The sequence below is a fragment of the Electrona antarctica genome (assembly GCF_951216825.1).
Source record: "Electrona antarctica genome assembly, chromosome: 8".
NCBI lineage: Eukaryota > Metazoa > Chordata > Actinopteri > Myctophiformes > Myctophidae > Electrona > Electrona antarctica.
Genome location: NC_136789.1, coordinates 25,305,212 through 25,326,502, shown reverse-complemented (window position 1 = coordinate 25,326,502; position 21,291 = coordinate 25,305,212). Strand labels below are relative to the sequence as shown.

General features: G+C 42.1%; 1 protein-coding gene across 1 annotated transcript in view; it reads right to left on the bottom strand.

Moving 5' to 3' along the window:
• Positions 1 to 21,291, bottom strand: part of atrxl (ATRX chromatin remodeler, like) — a 33,863-nt gene that overhangs the window by 12,221 nt on the left and 351 nt on the right. The window contains exons 2-16 of the mRNA XM_079507677.1: positions 18,421 to 18,518; positions 18,266 to 18,306; positions 17,849 to 17,892; positions 16,379 to 16,503; positions 16,169 to 16,279; positions 12,896 to 13,002; positions 12,504 to 12,571; positions 10,443 to 12,412; positions 7,541 to 7,607; positions 4,418 to 4,569; positions 3,195 to 3,365; positions 2,984 to 3,098; positions 2,656 to 2,746; positions 1,715 to 1,888; positions 558 to 702 (exon numbers count right to left, since the gene is read on the bottom strand). Coding sequence (XP_079363803.1) covers positions 558 to 702; positions 1,715 to 1,888; positions 2,656 to 2,746; positions 2,984 to 3,098; positions 3,195 to 3,365; positions 4,418 to 4,569; positions 7,541 to 7,607; positions 10,443 to 12,412; positions 12,504 to 12,571; positions 12,896 to 13,002; positions 16,169 to 16,279; positions 16,379 to 16,503; positions 17,849 to 17,892; positions 18,266 to 18,306; positions 18,421 to 18,518 — 3,479 coding nt within the window. The remainder of the gene's footprint in view (positions 1 to 557; positions 703 to 1,714; positions 1,889 to 2,655; positions 2,747 to 2,983; positions 3,099 to 3,194; positions 3,366 to 4,417; positions 4,570 to 7,540; positions 7,608 to 10,442; positions 12,413 to 12,503; positions 12,572 to 12,895; positions 13,003 to 16,168; positions 16,280 to 16,378; positions 16,504 to 17,848; positions 17,893 to 18,265; positions 18,307 to 18,420; positions 18,519 to 21,291) is intronic.

Sequence of the window (21,291 nt, the reverse complement as noted above, 5' to 3'; positions counted from 1 at the left end):
TGTCTATGGGGCATGTACTCTTAAATGACCATAACTTGCTCAATTTTCAACCGATTTTCAAACGGTTTGGTTTGTTATAAACGTCAGAGACGTCCGCATACTTATATGCTTTTATACGATGTTCATATAAAAAACATAAATTAAGCAGATAAGCGTCCTGAATCATAGCCACGTTGACAACGTTTGTAATAAACCAACCCGTTTGTAAATCCGTCAAGATTTGAGCGAGTTATGACTGTTTCTTTTTGAGCTGCCATTGAACATACTGTACTGTAGCCCCGAAGTAAGATGGCTGCCGGGTGAACGACGTCAGAAACTCCGCCTTGAGCCATCTAGCGTTTATATATATCTATGGCTTAAAGCCCTAGTACATTTATCGTCACACAATGTTCTGGGCAGAGTCCTTACTTATGTATGTAAGGCAAATATCCAACATTTAGACACGATCTAAATTCAAGCTATTAGTTGAGTTGAGCTTGTTTTCATGAATGCTACTGTCATTCATAGTATGTAGAATGAAGAACCGTATTCATATACAAGTCATAGAATTGACTAACCATCGACCTGGTGAGGCTTCAGCCTAGTCACCAGGTTCCGGTGAACCTGAACAATGGGTTCCTTAGTGGTGCTATCCTGATCCAAGACCAGCTTGGTGGTGACGGGACATGTCACCTGCGACACTTCATCTTCTATAACGATCACCTGGAAGACAATGGTGCACTTTAAGTTAAGAGTAAGCCACGAATACATAGAACATACACTGAAAGCAGGGTTCTGTGCAGAATGGTAGTACCCCCAGCAGCATGGCAACAGTTGTCATTGAATGCTTTCATGGATATGGCAAAAGTACCACACACAGTTGAACATGAGATTCCGGAACATGTGCTGAAAGTGTTTCCAATCACTGTGGGTGGATACCTGGCAATATTAACCCAATTTGGGCGGGAACCCCTTTTGGTGTTTTAAAGGAGCATTCAGTGATTTGGGTGATTTGGAAAACCACCCAGTCCGCCCCGGTAACAAAATGTGCACATGCACGCTCTACAGTGGGGGGAAGTGCAACAGGCCAACAGCATGTGCACCAAGGCCCGCCCCCACTCGATCATGATTGGAGGAAGGCCCCTCTCATCCTGATTGGATGAAGGTTTTGCCACCCGCCACCAAAACTGAAACTAGGGTTTTTTGACCCCAGGGGCTCACTGGGGACAGGGAGGAACTCCTTATATGGTCAGCACACTCTATAGTAGGGAGGATTATCCAGAAAAAAAGAAAAAATAAGTGATATTTGAATTAAGTCAAATCACTGAATATACCTTTAAGCATTATTTTAAACTTTAGCTGTTGAAAAATAGCAGATCTACAAGCTCATTGTACAGTATATGAGCTTGTACATGTTCTTTTAGAGCGAACGTTTTTAACTCAAATCTTTGGTTCTGGGGGGGTCCCTGGAACAACATATTTTCAGATGGGGGTCGGCGGACAATTACATATAATTTTTGGGGGTCCTTGACATGAAATAGTTTGAGAACCACTGACATAGAAACATAACTGTCAGGATTTAGAAGACATTTATAGAATGTAAGTTAGGTCTAAATGGGTAAATAAATATATACTAGAGTCAAGTGTGGCTGTAGTGTAGATAGTGTAGCCGCTAGTGTTGTGAGCACGTGTTTCCGATTTTAGTACAGTGAAAGCGAAATCCGTCTTTGCATACCTCTCTCAGGGCCTCCCTCTGCTGTTCTCTATCTGCCAGGCGTTGACGTCTCTCCTCTTCCTCCCTCAGTGCGTCTTGGGTCTCAGCACGAAGGTGTTGATCGTTGATGATCCTGCGAATCTTTTTGCGACCCTTTGGTGTGCCTTTAAGGTCTCCCTCTTCATCCGCCTCATCCTGTTAAGTACAACATTATATATTAGCAAGCTCCTCCAAAAAGACAATATGACGGCTTCCAAACAACCAATGACGACGACTACGTGGGGGCTGCGGGGCTCGAGCCCCCTTGATGATTTTAGGGGATTTCTAGTTTTTCTACATTCCTAACACCTCCCCCCGCCCCTGGGCATGCTCGGCCGGTCTGGGGGCGGGGGGTTGCCGGTCCTCCCTCAGATCACGCTGTGTTTATTACCAAACTGTAAATAAATGACCTAGCGAAAACGGGGGGTCTGGGGGGCATGCGGGGGGGGGGGGGGGGGGGGGTGCGTTGCGTGCCCCCGCGGCGATTATAAGAACATTTCGTCCCTGCAAACAACCAATGAGCAGTAGCGCTGCAGGAGGTTCTCGCTTAAAGTTACGGATAAACATAAACAGCAACTAGAAAAAGTGTTGATCACATGACTATGGAGATAGTGTATACCGAATTGCGTGCTGTATGGATAAAATGTGTACAAGTAATCTACAGAAATGTGTTTTGCCAAAATCGGCCTCATGGTGGCGCTATAACAGGCCGTTGTGGAATACTTGGGGCAGAGGTTCATCGTTGGCATCCAGGGAGTGTGTGCGCACAGTTTGGCATGGATGGGGCCAACGGTGCCAGAGATTAGCTGGTAACGGACGGACAGACTGACACACACACGGACGGACGGACGGACGGACGGAGTGCAAAACATACTCTCTCCCCATGCCTTCGGCCTGGTGGAGACAATAATGGTTCCCAGTACCTTTTCATCACTGGAGTCTGACAACACAATACAGGGTGGTGGTTTTTTCTGTAGATAACTCCGAACTGCTTCCTTCTCCACTCTGGTGGATCTGAGGAAATGCAAAAGCAACACAAAGAAAGACATTACACTTAATCCAGAGATCATATTGCACAATCCTGTCAACCTGTCCAAAGCAGAGGCTGATAATATGCTGCATCAATTGAAGGCCATATGATTTATGTTCCAATTTTTAAAACTGATCTGGTGTGTTTTTGTAAGGTTATACAAGCTTACATGTGCCAGTTTCGCAAAAAGATATTTATTTGATTACAATAAATGAAATTACCTTTTTGACTTCTCTTTTTTCTCTCCATTGCCATCATCCTCTGATGCACTGAGCTCTTCGCTGATACCAGACTCTTCTAGCTCTGCCTGGCTATTGTCACTACCACTCCACAAATCTTATATTCAAGAGAAATGCAGAAACTGTTAAAACATCCAGTGTTCTCTCAACTGATAATCTGTCATTGTTAAGAGGCTTCCTTGCTCTCCATTACCTTGGCTCCTGACTCTTCTTTTTCTCAATCTCTTCTCTTTATCCGTTTCTCCTGGAGTCTTATCAGCTGCCGTCTCATCATCAAGGGTGAGTTTGTGACGCAGTAGGTGGTGCCTGCCTTTCGGAACATCAGAATTGTCTGATGATTCCGAGGTCAAGCTTGAGTCTTCCCCTGCAGGAAAACATTGATTATTAGGCAGTGGAGAGCATTATTTCCTGATTAAACCCCACACCGTGTCCCGTCAGCTGCACCCCACGAATGAGATCAAAAAATAAACTACTTAAACCCCATTACAAAAACATATATTTTTCTCTACACCACAGGTGACTAGTTTATCCGAGCCTCTTGTTGGCAGGCGCGCAGACTATGTGGGTGCGTCGGAGCTTGAGCACCCATGGAGAAAACAGGAACACAAATTGGTCCCCTGAGCCTCCCTCACTGTCGTTTTGTCACGTAGTCACACCATTATGGGGGTGGTGGGGGGCTGGGGCCACTGGGGGGTGGGCGATCCACAATGGGGCAAGCGAGACTCAATCACCTTGCTCTGCTAAACTGTCATTGGACATGGGTGTCATAGCCAACGACGCTCAGCTGTAAGGAGAAACAACTTCCTCATGCAATGAATGGTACGTGAATAAGCGACCGCCACATTTACACTACAATAGACATTCATTAATTCTTTACTCTACTGCCGACTTCATTACTACCGTTATGGTGCTGAAATGTTGAAACCAGACGATGAAACAAGTCATGAGTGAATCATGTGTTTGTTGTGAACTGGGGGGGGCACCCATGACAGTTATAACAAATATTCGCCTCTGCTTGTTGGCCAGTTTCACAATTTAAAAAAAGTAAAGAAAGTGATAATGCATGTGTAATTGCGTATAATGAAATGCCCAAACTAGGGACGCCAGCTTTAATTAAAGTGGTTAATGAATGTATGGTTGCAGACAAGAAAATATGGTTACATGTGTCACATCATCTCACGTCACAATGTAGATGGCCGAATGTGGATTGAGATGCACTTGAGACAAGCATCCATCTAAAATCAATTAATCTGCACATCTATTGAGAAGGAAAATATGCATTAAATAGCTGAATTTGAGGTTCATTGCTAATACTAGGGGGTGGCAATTTCCATGCCCTGGGTCCCCAAATAACGCCCCCGAGTCATCTGTTGTATTTGAGACACAAGGTGAACAATTTGCTAAAGACTGACTTACCATTCTCATCTCTGTTGTCATCCTGTTTTTCTTTTAATTTCTTGTCACCATCAGACTCAGATTCATCTTCCAGTGTCTCCTCATCTGAAGAGAAATCTTCCCCAGAAGAGTAGTTGGCTGTGATTTGGGCCAAGAGCATTTTCTTAGCAATTCTTTTAGAAGCAGGGGAAGAGAAGGAGAAAAGGGACCTGAGTTGTTGTTGTCTCCAGATATGTACCATCAACAGATGAATTTACAAAAATGCGTGGTAGATTTTCTAGAAAGACTGCTAAAATGGGACAACCAAAGGGGCTCTTTAGTCTTGGTCTGCAAGTTTGAAATTGTGTGAGTAAATTCGAGCGATATTTTCTAATAACCACGGGGAATATTCTGTTGCACTGATATAAGCCCTGCAAACCAATCACTTACAACTCAAAACGGTACAAACTGGATAAAATCAGACAGACACTGGAATGTTTAAATTTATTACAATTTCTCAAATATAATTAACTTAAAAGCTATAGTAAAGTATGTACTTAAAGTAAAAAGATCAAATTAAACATTGTGGATAGAACACCTATAAAAGGTAAATCGCAATTTCAAATGTTTTGGTCATGATTTTTTGGCATTTTTAATTAGTTAACATGACATGTTGTAAATCTAAGAATCTCAAAACAAAACTTTGGATGCAAGCTGTTCCAAGTGTAGATAATGATATCCAACTGTACAGAAAGTGTTTCCCCAAAATAAAGATACATTTCACTTTCAAAAAAGCTTGTCATTTCATCTACTCAAGACTTTGAACACCCCAGACAGTTTAAGTTGCTCGATTCAATATTTAAAGACATTATCAGTCACCAGAAAGTAAGGACAGGTGTTTTCGATGACTCTAACATGGTTAAAATAGAGTTTAAAGTTACACTGGGTATGTATAGGAAGGGGGTTGGGCAGCTACAATTAATATCAAATATCTAAATACTGAATAGAGCAACAAAACCAGTTTTCCTTATTTTCTGACGATGGGTTCTCAGATTGGTTCCTCCCTAATATAAGGCAGTAGCAGTGAGTAGTCAGACAGCTGCATAAGCCTAGGACCTTATCTCAAGTGTTTCAGCTTGGAAGAGTTGTGGAAACATAAGCGAAGCGAAAGAAAAATGAACACATTACAGAAGAAAAACTACATCATTGCCACAGACATTGGGAAGGACTGAAATTCATGAGAAAATTTAGACATTGTGAGTCACAACATGGATTTTCCATGATAAAGCGTACAAAGACAATTTTAAAAAGTGGTACAGTAAAAAAAAAAAAAAAAAAAAAAGCCAACACAACTGTTAACCCATCAATAAAGGCTCAGAAAATGTATTTTTTGTATAGTGCCGTGCCCATTCGGAACGTGTGTCCGTTCGGAACCAGACGATCGCTTGGCCCCCAGAAATGCTGCTTGCAGCGTTCATTTCGAGAACAGGACATCTGATCTAGCCTGGCTCATAAGCCAGACTCAAATCGTGTGGTATTTGAGTCTGGAGATGCTGTGTATGGATCTTGTTTCCAGCCAACGGCTGATTCGGTCTGGCTTATTAGCCAGGCTACATCTGATCAACTTCACATTCAACATCGTACTCACTAACGGTAACCCACTCCAAAGTGTGAAGTTGAACCAAAGAAAGGTTCTCAAGATATGCGAACGATAGAAAGGTCCCATAAAACAGAAATCAATGTAATTGCTGAACAGAATAATACATAAAACAAGGATGTCATACTCTTGTTTAATAACATGAAAGGCAACCTACATTATAGTTTAATTACAGTATCTGGGAAAATAACACTGCCAAAGGAAAAAGTGAAAGTTATTTTATTAAAAAGATTTTCTTCACTTTCAGAATGACTTGATCAGGAAAATGACTTCCTAATACCTTACAAACACGTGCATTTGTAAATATCACAAAAAAAACAAATGTGTTCAGTAGAGCAGAGCCCACTGTGTTTAAGGGCAACTTCAATGACCCTTAACCTGAATCCTATCATTCTATTGAGAGGACATGAATGCATTGTCGGTAAAATATGTTAGCCTCTCTATGGATATGCATGTCCTCTTCACAGTAGAACAAGATGATGCAGTTTTAAATAAAATATTTTTAGTGTTTGAACTAAAACGCAGAAGCAACAAAAATGTACAAGTATTGAAGGAAGCAGATGCACAAGTACATCTAACCGTTCTTAAACCTTAAATTCGTATAGTGAATGCTAATGCAACTTTATGCACTTTTAATCCAAGTGTCTGCAAACAATCTGTAATAATAATAAAGTACTTGCATAATTAACCAATGTTCTACTCTCAAATGTAACCATACAGCTTTCTTTTATGCATATATAAAATAGTACAGCTCAGTAGGAGACTAACATTTAAAGATTATTTTTAAGCATTCATGATTTATTGAAATGAAAGACAGGAAATTGAGAGCAGAAGAAGGGATGACATGAAAGAGGCTCTGAGGCAGAAAACGAACCCAGGACATTTCAGTTATGTGGACCGCGCTTAACTAGCTGGCCCACTTAACCCAGGACATTTCAGTTATGTAGACCGCGCTTAACTAGCTGGCCCACTTAACCCAGGACATTTCAGTTATGTGGACCGCGCTTAACTAGCTGGCCCACCTCTGTTATAAGAGACCAAATTTCAAAACAGTCTAAACATAGAAGACAAATGTTACTGGCGATAAACTTAAAATATATCTTTGTATGGAGTTACAAAAATGTGCTTAATTTGTTCTCCAGGCTATCTAGCGCAAGTAATATGCTCATGGACCGGAATCCTTATGTTAACTTGTATACAGTCAATGCCAAATGAATCTTATCCAAGAAAACCTTCAAATGACCAAACATTCAGGCAGACAGGCTAAGCAAGATTAGTAGAGGATCGAGCTCGGGTTCATAAAGTGTTTAGTGCACATAACACTGTATATTTATAACGTATATTTGATTGCCGCTGGTTTACTGCAGCTACGTTTTGGTCGCAACTGGGACTGGCGTGTCTCGACGACAGGACTGACACCAGATTTAACACAGGATTTGAGGTTCTTAGGCGGTCTCCCACGTTTAGAGTGTGTTACAAATGTTAAGTCCTGTCTTTTTGAGCCATACCTATTTTCTGGGTCATCATCTTCCTCTGCTGCCCAAGAGGGCCCAGAATGGGACTGCTCCTCATCCCCTGAAGTACAAACAAAATGTAAAAGTGAGCAAGTTGTACACGTCACATATTCCCATTTTTCATGACCAAAGATTTGACAGACACTTGAGTGTCTCACTCAGAACAACCTGTTTTCATTAACCAAAATGCATGACTAGAATTAAGCCACATGGATTAATTTTCTCTCCAAAGACTCAATTGCTTTTTTATCTTTATTGTTTTCTCCATTTTCCCCCAGGATAAATCTTTATTCTGTGGGTGAATTCTGAATGTGATCTTAACCTTAATGGTATTTGCATTGATATTGAAACAAAGAAGCTCTGGTATGGTACTTTCGATCCTTTCCCCCTCACACCCACAGTAGCCTCTCGTCTTTAGTAAAATAAATATATATATACACACACACACACACACACACACACACACACTTTCGCTATTCACCGAAACAAGATGTTAAAAAAACCGCGCATCCAAAATACACTACACCTGTCTGAACTGAGTAGTGCTGTACTAATGTACTATACTGTACTGTACAAGACCTCCTCCCTGGCCTCTGTGTGCGTGCGCGCGCGCGCGCGCGCGCGCGCACGCACGCACGCACGCACGCACGCACGCACGCACGCACGCACGCACGCACGCACGCACGCACGCACGCACGCACGCACGCACGCACGCACGCACGCACGAGCGTGTGCGCATGCGTGTGTGAGAGACGTAATGGCTGCTAAAAACTCAGCTTCCCATCATGCACCTGCATGTGCAGTGTGAAGCTCAACAGCACCACTTTGTCACCCGTTGGTACCCTAAACCATACATGGGCGCGGGGGGCCACATGCAGCCCCCACCTTCACATAATGTGGCCCTCAGGTTAATATACTGATATATTATTGATTTTAGCTGTTACAATTCCAAAGTCTAAATTACTATCTTAATTAGTATTACGCTTTTTTATGTCCAATGTATTTATACAGTTAACATAACTATAATTAAATGCAAAATGTTACAATTTAAACATAGCAAAAATAGCTGATCTACAAGCTCAAAACGTGTCGCAGTGTGGCGCGCTTTGAGCTTGTAGATCAGCTATTTTTGCTATGTTTAAATTGTAACATTTTGCATTTAATTATAGTTATGTTAACTGTATAAATACATTGGACATAAAAAAGCGTAATACTAATTAAGCTAGTAATTTAGACTTTGGAATTGTAACAGCTAAAATCAATAATATATCAGTATATTAACCTGAGGGCCACATTATGTGAAGGTGGGGGCTGCATGTGGCCCCCCGCGCCCATGTATGGTTTAGGGTACCAACGGGTGACAAAGTGGTGCTGTTGAGCTTCACACTGCACATGCAGGTGCATGATGGGAAGCTGAGTTTTTAGCAGCCATTACGCCATTACGCCATTACAGATTGTTTGCAGACACTTGCATTAAAAGTGCATAAAGTTGCATTAACATTCACTATACGAATTTAAGAAGGGTTAGATGTACTTGTGCATCTGCTTCCTTCAATACTTGTACATTTTTGTTGCTTCTGCGTTTTAGTTCAAACACTAAAAATATTTTATTTAAAACTGCATCATATTGTTCTACTGTGAAGAGGACATGCATATCCATAGAGAGGCTAACAATTTAAACATAGCAAAAATAGCTGATCTACAAGCTCAAAACGTGTCGCAGTGTGGCGCGCTTTGAGCTTGTAGATCAGCTATTTTTGCTATGACAATTGCAATGTGGCCCTATGGAGTGAGTGTGGAAATATAGTGGCCCTCTCGCCCACGCCTGCCCAAAACATACAGACAGACATAGGGACCCTAAACATAGGCTGTGCATTGGAGTGGCTGCACCACTCAAAAACCTGTTTTAGTTACTCCACTGCGCTCTCTACAGATCTTGTCAATAGAAAAATCCCATTACTTTAGGCTTAGGGTGAAATATTTTCTTTTCTAGACCAAAGGTAATCTGGCTCCAGCCCTGAATCGCTACCATTAAAATAATATTTCCTGGCGATTCAAAAGAATAATGAAGTGAAACTAAATTAAATTCACCGCCACCAGGGGGCGCCAAAAGTCCCAGACCGCCACCATATATCTTTTATTTTATTTTATATATTTTTATTTTTTTCAAAAAAAAAAAAGTCTAAAAAAAAAAAAACACGAAAAACACGTCCTTGGCGCTCCAGGACATCATGAAAAAGAAGTTAAATAAGTCCTTGGCGACCATTGAGTTAAAGGCTAGACAAAAGACGTGGGGGGCTCCACGTGTTCCCACTAAGGATAGTAAGCTTTCAACTCCTCTAAACCGTCTTTGTTTTGGTCAGTAGCGAAAGTATTATTATTATTTTTACCACCAACGAGAGGCTGCTCTACCAGCTGGTGCACACAACAGCTTGAAAGTAACATAGCGTTAAGGAAAAATCCTTCTAATGCTATGTACCAGAGCTATAAACAAAGTAACCATTTCACCTTTGCGTTGATCCGTCTGTGATTGCACTGATCTGTACCATGTAACTTTACCATTCACAGACTCAAAGAAGTTTCAAAGCTTAATAAATGTATTTGTTGAGTGACTGCCCCTCCCAGACAAAAGGTTAAAGGTATACTAGTAAATCCCATGACACTAGTACTACTAGTATATTCATGCTCTGATGAAGACAGACTACGCCTGAAAGGTTAAATTTACATGTTTTGTTTGGCCGAAATAATTTGGTGAGTGCTCTTTAGATGCAGTGTTTTTTAAAGCACTCAGACGTAATAATCCCAATACAGAGTATGAGATTAAAAAATGTTAGAGAGACAATTTGACTGACATGTGGTTAATTATATTCGTGCAGATAGGTAAAGAAAGGTTCACCGGATGACTGATGATGGAATGTTGCTGCTCCCTGCAAGGACACATCCTCTAGGATTGGCTTTATCTTCTGGACATCTGTATCACTCTCAGAATACAAGTCCACATCTTGTTCCTCATCGCTTGATGAGGCAGAGGTGTCCATTTCCTTCTCCTGTGATCTGGTTACATTTTTAGACTTCCTGGTTTGTCGTCTACCCTCCTTTGAGTCATGTCTCTTCATCAAGCAAGACCTGATTTTATTCCGGTCTTTCATTTCATTCTGCACATTTTTGTCATCACTAGAGGAATCTGTGCCTCTACCTCTCTGAACCTTGGCTCTTCTGTCACCCCCATCAGATTCAGAGGAACAATCCGCAACTTTGCGTTTGCGGTGAAGCCTTTCTGTTGGGGACCGAGTGAGCGCAAAGAGACATTTCTTTGTCACTTGTGTTGATCCCTTCTCATCGTCATCGGTCTGGGGATCATCGGAGCTGTGTGCCATGGCTGACCGCTGAAGTAGAACAGCAGGAACTTCATCTGAATCAGAGTCCTCTCTTAGTCTGCTAAACGCTTCATCTTCGGCCTCATTGGCTGTCTTTGTGGTAGGGCTATCCTCAGGATCTGAATCACTGTCAACAGCTGAAAGGGAGGGTTTGGTCTTCACTTGGTGAAGACCAAACCCTTGGTCTTCACTTGGTCGACGCAAAGGTGTAGTCTTCACTCGAGGAGATCGTCTGTTTCTATGTTCTTCTTCAACATGTGAAGTCTCCTTGGCTCCTGTGCTGATTCCACATTTTCTCTCTTCATCAGCTTTAATATTTCCAACACGTTTCTCTCCATCCACAATGTGGTCGTCTTCCTTCTCCTGCCTCAGGTGCATGGCTGTGTCAGTCTCCTCTTCCTGCTGCTCCCTCCGGTGCATGGCTGCCTCGGTCTCCCCTTCCGTTTCCTTCCCTGTGTGCATTGCTAAATCAGTCTTCTGTTCCGTCTCCCTTTTTTGAGTGGCTGCCTCGGTCTCTTCTTTTTCCTCCCTCCTGTGCGGTGCTGCCTCGGTCTCCTCTTCCTGCTCCATGTGACTGACTGCCTCGGTCGTTGGGCTATTAGAAGGCAGGTTTTGTTCCATAGGCACTAGTTTCACTACTAGTTTCTTAGTCAAGTCGAGGTCAGCAGGAATCTGGAGATCTTTTCTGGATCTCCCCCTTGTGCGACTTGATTGTGACCGTGCAGCTTTCTCATGTAAGGACAACCTTACATCTTCTGTGAAATCCCTTGAGTCAGAATCGTGATCTTCCACATGTTCAGCAGCCAACTTTCGTAACTCTTTCATGCATCCATCATCAGAATTGCCGAGTTCGGCTCCTACATTCTGTATATCAAAGTCCTCATTAAGCAAGCTTTCCCAAGAGTCCAATATACCCAAGTCACTGAACTCCTCCTTAAGACCTTCCTCCAGTGCGTTGTAGGTTTTACGCAGGCCTTTCAGCACAGAGAGGAAAGACTTCAGATGGAGAAGTCTAACACCAGCCGGTTTCTTGGCCTTTGAATCACTTTGAATGAAATTCACAAATGATCTGTTTATCGTGTTTGTCGAGTCCATCAAGTACTTGGCCTTTTTGGTGAGCTCCTTTGGGATCGAAAGCATGTTGTAGTTGAACACCACATTGCCATCCATACCACTGTGGTCCCACTTATCTAAGGCAATGTTTTCGGGAAGCTTTGTCAACATATGATAAAGTTCAGATTGCTCCTGCGCTGGACGGTTCTTTTTGCGCTGCTGTTGCCAGAGATCTTCAGAGAACATGTTGTCGAGAACACTGTCACAGGCCACTACCAGATCAAGTAGGGGCTCTGGGTTGCAGACGTAGCAGTACCATTTGCTCTCCAAAATGCCCGATAGTTCCTTCCTCCCCAGATTTCTTAAAATGCACTTCTTACAAAAGGCATTACTACAGTAGTCGCAACAGATCAAGTTGCCTCCTTCTGCACACCATCTGTATGAAAAGAAAATAGAAAGACTTAACAACTTAATTTTATGTGGCAGTATGTTATTGAAAATGGTAAATACAACCATCCAAACCATACCTGCACTGTTCATCCATCCCGTCTTTATCCTTACTAATGTCATCACTTGAATAATACCTGATACAAGACTGACGAAGAACAAAACATACGGTAAACACTATTAAAACTCACCAATAGACAGAATACATTTTAAATTACAATGACTGTTATGTTTACAAGTTCAAAGTTTGATCGCAAGCTAAACAAAGCAATTATTTAAAAAAAGACAAATTCCAGTAAGAACATCAAATTATATTATTCACGAAAATGCAATAATAATGTGACCATCAAGGCTACAAGCCATGGGATCATTCACCGAACGATCCCACAGTATATGGCAGTCCAAATAATTGCAGCGCTAAAAAAAAAGAATGGTAGTATGTCAAGTATAACAGGCTTATGAAGAGGCTTACCTTGCATACAAGTACTTTGAGAACTGGATGCCGATTCAAAGCGTCTTTCTGGAAGTGGTTAACTTGACTGCGACAAGCTGTACAGTTTATAATTTGCTGTTGTGCACCTACAAAAACACAAAGCTGTCATTAGCCAAGAAAAATGGTTACTTGTTTGTCAGAATTGTATTGAGAGGATGGCCTCTTGAGATGCAGCATCTTATTAGAAGCATGAACAGGTTGTTTGGAGATGTGAATACAGGGAAGTCCTGAAGCGGCCAAGAGAGGTAATTGATATGAGTGAAAGCGGAAGATTGTAATGGATGGAGCTTTGTAACAGATTCCGAAAATATTGTTTTGTAAACAATAAGATAGGGATGTTGTGTATGTCTAAGTGGGTATGTTGATCAATAGTGATTTGAATTTAAAATGCCATTAGCTGAGCCATAAGAAGTGGCTCAGCAACTTTTGGCTCTGCATCTGCAACCTCCACCCACCCCAACCGCACATTGTCTGCACAGTCAAAAAGCTAACTTTCCACCGCACAGACATCTGCGGCGATTGGTGTTGGAAATAGTCTGTTGCCAACAACATGCCGACAACCTGATATAGATATTGCTGTGGCGTCGGGTCGGGACTTCTAGGATCGTTTCTAACTCCGACCAAGCAAGCTCAGTCGGGTTCCGACGTCGGTAGCCACGAGGTGGTGAAGAGGGGGGACAGGCGGGGGGAAAGATTCCGTACAGAGTGGACCTCTCGACTGCTAATGATGTAGCCATGGATCACTCAACGCTCGTCATGTTTCAGCCAGGGCTACTACTGGTGCTGCAAAAGCAAGCCTAAATAAGCCAGAGACATTTGCCCGTCACACATTTGAACTACGGTAGATAGTTACCATATTCTCAATCTCAACTTTCCAACCAATCGATCAACATTCAAATCCAAAGCAAAGCTAGCACAAAAATGCTCCGTTTATAATATTTTGGTCCGAGACCGAGTTGAGTGTTGCCAGATTCTTCTGTGAGTGAAATAAGTAACCAGTGTCTATGAAAACATGTTTCACCACTTGAGCGCCACTACATTAAAAAAATAATCTTTCCTGAAAGCAAGCCCAACTAACCAAAGTACTTCAGAAACGAGCTCAAACCGCAACTATGAATATTTACAAGCAACTTTACATGAAAACAAGCCCAAAGTCACTTAAGCAGACCTGACAGGCTGTTGCAGACCAGACCAGTGCTGCAGACTACTGCCACCTTCTGCTGTGGTGAGTTACAGTATGTCATCGGATTTCATTAAGGCGTGCACAAAGCGATGTGCCGGCGGCCGACAGTGTATAGTAGTAGTAGTCGGTTTGGTGGAGTCACCTTCACACTAGTGAAATACTTTGCATTAGCTTCCTGCTGCAGTCTTTCCTTTCTGTATAATCCCTGCTCTTGAAAATATACTACAGTATACGACAGTGGTAGGGGTGAATCTGGCATGCCAGATATTATTGATCACGGGCCACCTATCCTATCTATCCTAAGTCTGTCTTTTCAAATGGAAGACCTGATAACATTTGAATTTAGTAGCCTATCATTTCTCATCTTGTAAAGGAAGATTGCGCATTCCTTTTTTGCGCCCCAGTTGTTTGAGCTACAGTAAAAGCAGTGCACTACGCACTTATTCTATTCACACAATTCAAAGTGTACAGCTTGAAGAGAAATTCAACAACTTACAGCAGATAAATGAATCAGCCAGTGTATGCAACTGCATAATGGCATGACCACTTAAAACAATATCTTGAATTATTATTAGATAGCAGATACCGTAATCCTCTAATAATATCCTCCAATCAAAAGCTGTGCCTCTATTAATTACCGGGGGTGGCATGGAATAAAGCATTTAAGAACAGACCTCCTTTATTAGCCGAGTTATTTATTTTTATTTGTTTTAAGTGGGCATCGCTGCCAGTCAGTGCCTGACTTTATGCCGGCGCGCACATCACAACAACAACAAACAACAACAAACTACACGCAACAATAGAGCGTCGCAGTCCCGCCCCCTACCATGGACCAGGAAATGAATCCCAATGCATTTTTCCCATAGACATTTCATAAAGTATTTATTTAAAGACGGTTACGCCGCGGACAAAGCCAACTCGAGTCGTGACAACTCATGACAACACAAACAATATTTTGGACCAAACAAATAATTACAAAGAGGAAAAACAACAAATAAAGTGTTGTAACCTGCCGTTTTTTCTTCTTTCTAATTATCTTTTCGGCCCCAAAAATTGTGTTTGTTGTCATGATTTGTCACGACTCGAGTTGGCTTTGTCCGCGGCGTAAACGTCTTTAAATAAATACTTTCTGAAATGTCTATGAGGAAAATGAACGGAGAATCATTTCCTGGTCCATGGTAGAGGGCGGGACTGCGACGCTCTATAGAGCAAGCATGGCTCCTAATCCGAAAGGAGGGGCAAGTTTTGGTGTTCAGTTAAGAGGAGTGGAGCATTCGGGAGAGAAAGCCGCTAAGCACTTTTCATGGCTGCGGACAATAAAACTAATAAGAGCAGGAGTCTAAGTGGAGGAGGGAGAAGGCGATGGAGTCAACACTAAACACTGAAAGAGTGTATAAATGCTTCCTTCCAATAAAAGCCCGGTATCAAATACAGTTGAGAAGAATAAAAGCCCAGGTTACTAAGAGAATTTACGGTATAGCAACAAACAGCCACTCTTACATACAGATAGCAGATAAGACACAGGCCAGCTATAGTAATGTCAGTAAAGCATGTTGAATTCAATGGAGTTGAAACAGAGATGCTGAAAGAAGGAATATGCCCTTCCTTGCTTGCCTTACTGGATACTATGTTTACAGGGTTCCTACACATTTTCCAGGCAAACTTCAACACAGACCAGTGGCAGGGCACAAACCGGGGCCCTAGGGCTCCGGTCAACTAAGTATATAAATGATTCAAAAAAATAATAATCACCTAACCCTAAAAATTACTACTAGGTACTGCAACTTATCCAAATCAATTAACCAATTAAGCCTGATGTAATGGGGCATATTTATGTGAAATGTGACTTGTCATCTCACATTATACTGTAATGGCAACACTAGATTTCAAGAAGTCAATGTCATTACAGGCTGTAATATGAGATCATATGCTCTAAATGCTATAGTGCTCTCAATCCTACCATGGTCCTTGTGTTTGGAAAACTAGAAGAACCACACAAACTCTTTATGACAACTTGCTACAAATTAGTAAATTACTTCAACAGCAGCATTAATTTATCAATAGCTTACCTCCACGTCTCCTTGGAAAATCGCGGTGACCAGATTGCCGACTACGAAACTCCGGACCTCTGAAGTCGTCTCTTACTTGACACACTGCTTCAGGTTTTACCAAAACAGTTCCTGTGTGAAGAAAACCCGACAGTGAAATCTCAAGCTACTTTCAGTTGCAGACTTCAATAAATGTAAATGTCTTATGCAGCAGGAATATTAAATACCTACCTTTTGGTAATCTGCTTAGATCAAGGTCACCATTTGAATTGAAGGGCAAATCAATGTCATTGTCACTTGCATTTGATTCACCAGATTCATCTAGCCCAGAGTGTTTTATAACAACAGATGGTTTCCTGTAATATTAGGGAAACAGAAAAGAACATAAACGTCCTATAAGCATGGTTCTTAACTCTTTTGTTGGCCTTAAATGGCAGCAGAGCATCTAGGTGATAGCATAAGCACAGCTAACATGTGCTATCCTGGCTAATAAGCCAGACTCAAATCACACTGTCGTGTGGTATTTGAGTCTGGAGATGCTGTGTATGGATCTTGTTTCCCGGGGGGCGGGTTCAAACATTTTCTCTTTGACGCAATTGGTCAGAGCTACTGTCAGTCAAAGGTCTCAAGCATTGAGCGTCACTGTACCAAAGCCCGCCCATATTGCATACCGTGTCCCGATTGGCCACACCAGTTCTCTGGTGTAGGAAATGGGCGTACAATTGAGCCTCTCCAGACCGTAATCCGCCGGCAGGCAATTTTGTTTTTGCCAACGGCTGATTCGGTCTGGCTTATTAGCCAGGCTAAACATGTGCCAGCTGTTGAGTCTCAGTCTATGAGCCTCCGTTTCATACCCCTTACCTCTCGTCAGAAACGGTTACATGTCCTGAGTGATGCGAGACAAAGTCACAAATGAAATCCGATCGGGATGCGCGACGGCTCACCATGGACAGCGCTCGAAGCTTTAGAGATACAGGGCTTCGAAAATCATGCGATAATGGAGGCTCAATGGAGCTGGATGAAAAAAAAACCCATAGCTGGTGGGGACGGAGGCGTTGCATAGCAACCGGAGCAATGCTAAAAGGTAAATTGGCAGTTGCCACTTTCATATATGTATACAGTTGTCTACGAACATGTTTGCAGAAAGAACTAGAAAAAGTGCCCCTTGGGGATAATAGCAATTGACAATTTAGGCATTTAGCAGACGCTCTTAAGCGACTTACAGTAAGTGTTTCAATTCTGCAGAAATTGGCCTCATGGTGGCGCAACAGGCAGGTGTGGAAAACTTTGGAAGGCAATCTCAGCCAATGGGGATGGAATATGGGGACGCGGAGTTGTCCGTGTTGATCACATGACTAAAGAGATGGTGTATACAGAGTTGCGTGATGTATGGATAAAATGTGTACAAGTAATATAATTAAATGTGTTTTGCAAAAGTCGGACTCATGGTGGGCTATAACAGGCCGTTGTGGAAGAATTGGGGCCGAGGTTCGTCGTTGGCATCCAGGGAGTGTGTGTGCGCAGTTTGGCATCGGCCGCACCAATGGTGCCGGACATTAGCTGTACACGGACGGACGGACGCACGCACGCACGCACGCACACACGGACGGAGTGCAAAACATACTTTCTCCCCATGCCTTAGGCCTGGTGGAGAAAATTAAAGTGGCATTTTACTCGATTTTCAATGAAACGTCAACCCACCTCCTTGATCCTGAATTCTTCAAGAGATCCACAGAGATTCCAGCCTGAAAATCAAGAGATTTTGCAAAGGGACATTTTAGAGGCAAATTACATGAAGCATGTGTTAATATATAAGTTATTCCTTAATAATGCACCTAAGATTTCTTTCATAGAAAATCCTCTTATATTCAAAATAGTCCCACCAAGATACATTTTAAAGAACAGGTTAAATTAAATGTCAAGATTTCATGACAAAGTTCTGTTTTTTATGAACTATGCCTTTTTTAAGTTACCGGTATGTAACTTTGGAACCGTTATGGAAATGTGGGCTGCAGTGCCTGCAACTATTTTCTTACAGGTGGCTGCAATTCGAAACTGGCCCCTGTAAAGAGTCAAAGCCCCCCTTCCCCAACCCCAAAACATTAAAAGTATTACAACCTCAGTGGTACTTGGGCCTGTTGAATCCTTGGCCGGCAGATCTGTGGACATAAAATAATCAGTTATCTACTACATGTTTAAGCAAATGCATATTAAATGAATATCTTAATTTTGTGGTGGGAAAATACATTTTTTTAATCATACAGTATTAATACCTTCCACATTTTGAGAAGCTGATGTGTCATTACTGTCCTCTACAGAAGAACGAGCCATGTACTCATGGAGCTTGGTCACCAACGCATCCATCTTGCTACTACAGAGAGGATATTAAGAATTGTTAGAACATACAAGTAGTGCTGCTGCACGATTCTTGTTCAAACGTGAATCTCGATTTTCTTCCACAAGAATTGAGATCATGATTCTCACATTTTCATGATTCTCACTATTTATGAAAATATTTAGTCTTTAGTCTGTAGTTGCTACATTCAAAATGTGGCACACCACGTTCTATCTGCCAAGTGTTTGTTTCTTAAAAGTCTGCCGTAGACATGTTATGAGCTACTTTCTACTAAAAATCCCATGCAATGTTGGTGAGTTTTACATCGTTTAATAGAATCAGATGATCTGACTTTTCTGTTTGGATGTATGGACTGTCAATGGCTGGTGTTGCAACTCTAGATTCAACCCATTGAATAGAGAAAGGCCACCACAGACCGATTCCGCTCCCAAGGGAAGACAGACCATGCACCCACTGCACACAAAAAAGGCGGAAACAGAGCTACACTTTCTAACCACCTGCCCACTATACAAAGACAGAGACAAATACTTCCCACTGATTACACACCCAAATGGTGCGTTCACACAGGCAGATGAAACGATGCAAAGACACGTTGTCTTTGTAAAACATATTACACACAAACCCCAGGAAAGTGTTTCTGGTGTCCTAAACATCATTAAAATAAGCTCTGGTTGCAAAAGGGGTGAAGTGGCGCTTTAACCGATTCCATGCCGCTACGATAGGCAGTAACGTGAGGCTAGTGCCAGTGAAATGCACAACATAAACAAAGAAGAGCCCTCATCCGGCCGACCCAGAAGTGATTGCCCTCCATTTTGGCTCCAGGCTAACGATGGCTGCTAAAAACGGTAAATAAAATACAATTAATTCTGATCTCCCGAGAGATCTTGTGCTGGCAATGGCAGTTGCGAGCACGAATCCCAAGACTTGAGTATGTGGCAAATATTTGCTAAATTGTCTTGAGAAATAAATTCTGCAATTTGTCCCAAAAACGCTTATACCCTGTATAACGTAAATAACAACAGAATGTGACAAAGCTGTTTACAAAATGTTGTACCCCCTCCAACTGTATATACTTTACTTTCCCCATTTTCAACAGTTATTTATATTTTGACACTTTTTGGCAATGTAAACGTATGTTTTCTCTTGCCAATAAAGCTCCTTTGAATTGAATATGAAAACAAGAAATGAATGTCATTTTTATATCAGCTTGCAGCTGTGTGTGTGTGTGTTGGGGGAACACTCCCCATTGGCTTGAAGGATAGCCAAATAGCACGCTGGGCAAGACCTACGCTAGAGTGTAGAGTGTATCGGCGGAAGTAACGGGATTTTGGCGGAAGTATCCACTCAAGGAAATGACGTTGTGATTGGTCGGAAAATATCGTATCCGGGGGAAATACATCTGACGGATGTTCCGGCCAAGATGCATAAAGTTGCAGTAGGAGACCGCTGAAACGTATGCAAAGCAGCGTTAATCGGCGTTGCCGTTAAGTATTTTTTATCTTTTTTGTTTTGGCTTCTCTGAAATTCTCTCTTCCTCACTTCCCATGTCCCGCCTCTCGGACTACGTCTGGCTAGCTGCACGTTGCTGTATCTGTGCTCAGCCTCAGACATTTTAGAGGAAACATTAACGATCTTAGATCATAACAGGAGTTATTAAATAGACCCACGACACATCAGCCTTAAAAACATCCAGCATGTACAAGGCCGGCCAATCAGAGGCAGTAACTAGGACGTGCAGCTAGCCAGTCGCGGGAGGCGGGACATGGGAAGTCAAGGAAGAGAGAATTTCAGAGAAGCTAAAACTTAAAAATACTTAACGGCAACGCCGATTAACGCTGCTTTGCACAAGTTTCTGCGGTCTCCTACTGCAACTTTAGGCCTATGCATCTTTGAAACATCGCATCAACAGTACACTCAAGCAACACCGCGGGTTGCCGTGAACAGACAGTGGTAAAGCTGCGTCCTATCATTCCTATGGAGAGTTGAATAACTGGGAAAGGACCCTAGGGTACCGACGTCCAAAATTCAGAAAAGGTAACCGAGGGTCCCGAAAGGGGCTAGTTGTGACCAGGCTTTTCTCTTCACAGATCATGAGTAATAATAATAATAGCAGCTTGAAATGATATAGTGCCTTTCATGAACCCAATGACGCTTTACAAAATGTACCAACAACAATCAACAAATATATGCCATAAGCCTGAGAGAATAAGTGTCTTTTCAAGGCATCCTTAAAAGAGTCCAGTGTTGGAGCATGGCGAATCTTTATTGGGAGAGAGTTCCACAGGGTGGAGAGTAAGGCTAGGATCGAGGCGAGCCAAATAGCCAATGGTCAAAAAGTGTTGAAGTCTGAGCTGTCTGATCATTGATCAGAGCAAGCTGATACAAATCTATAGTAGGGAAACTATCCCCTGTAGGCTACTGTAGTGTAGCATAGCCCCGTTAGGAAAGGGGGACAGCCATTTAGAGATCTTGTCTGATAAATTAAAAAGCTTGTTGGTGTTCAGTGTTGCCATCCATCCTTCGGCTCAATAGAGAGATAAAACAGTTTCAGTTCACAATTGTTTTTCGGGGATTTCCTCCAGAGAACAATGGTTTCTTTACATTTTACTGTTACCATATATATGAACATCCCGATTTGTTCACCCCAGTGTGTTTAAACACATACAACTATACAACTTAGTATACACTAAGATTGTGACTAAACTAACAGAAACCGTATGAAACACACGCATTTGATTTAACAGTGTAGCTAGCTACAAATGCTAACGTCTAGCTCTAGCTAATCATG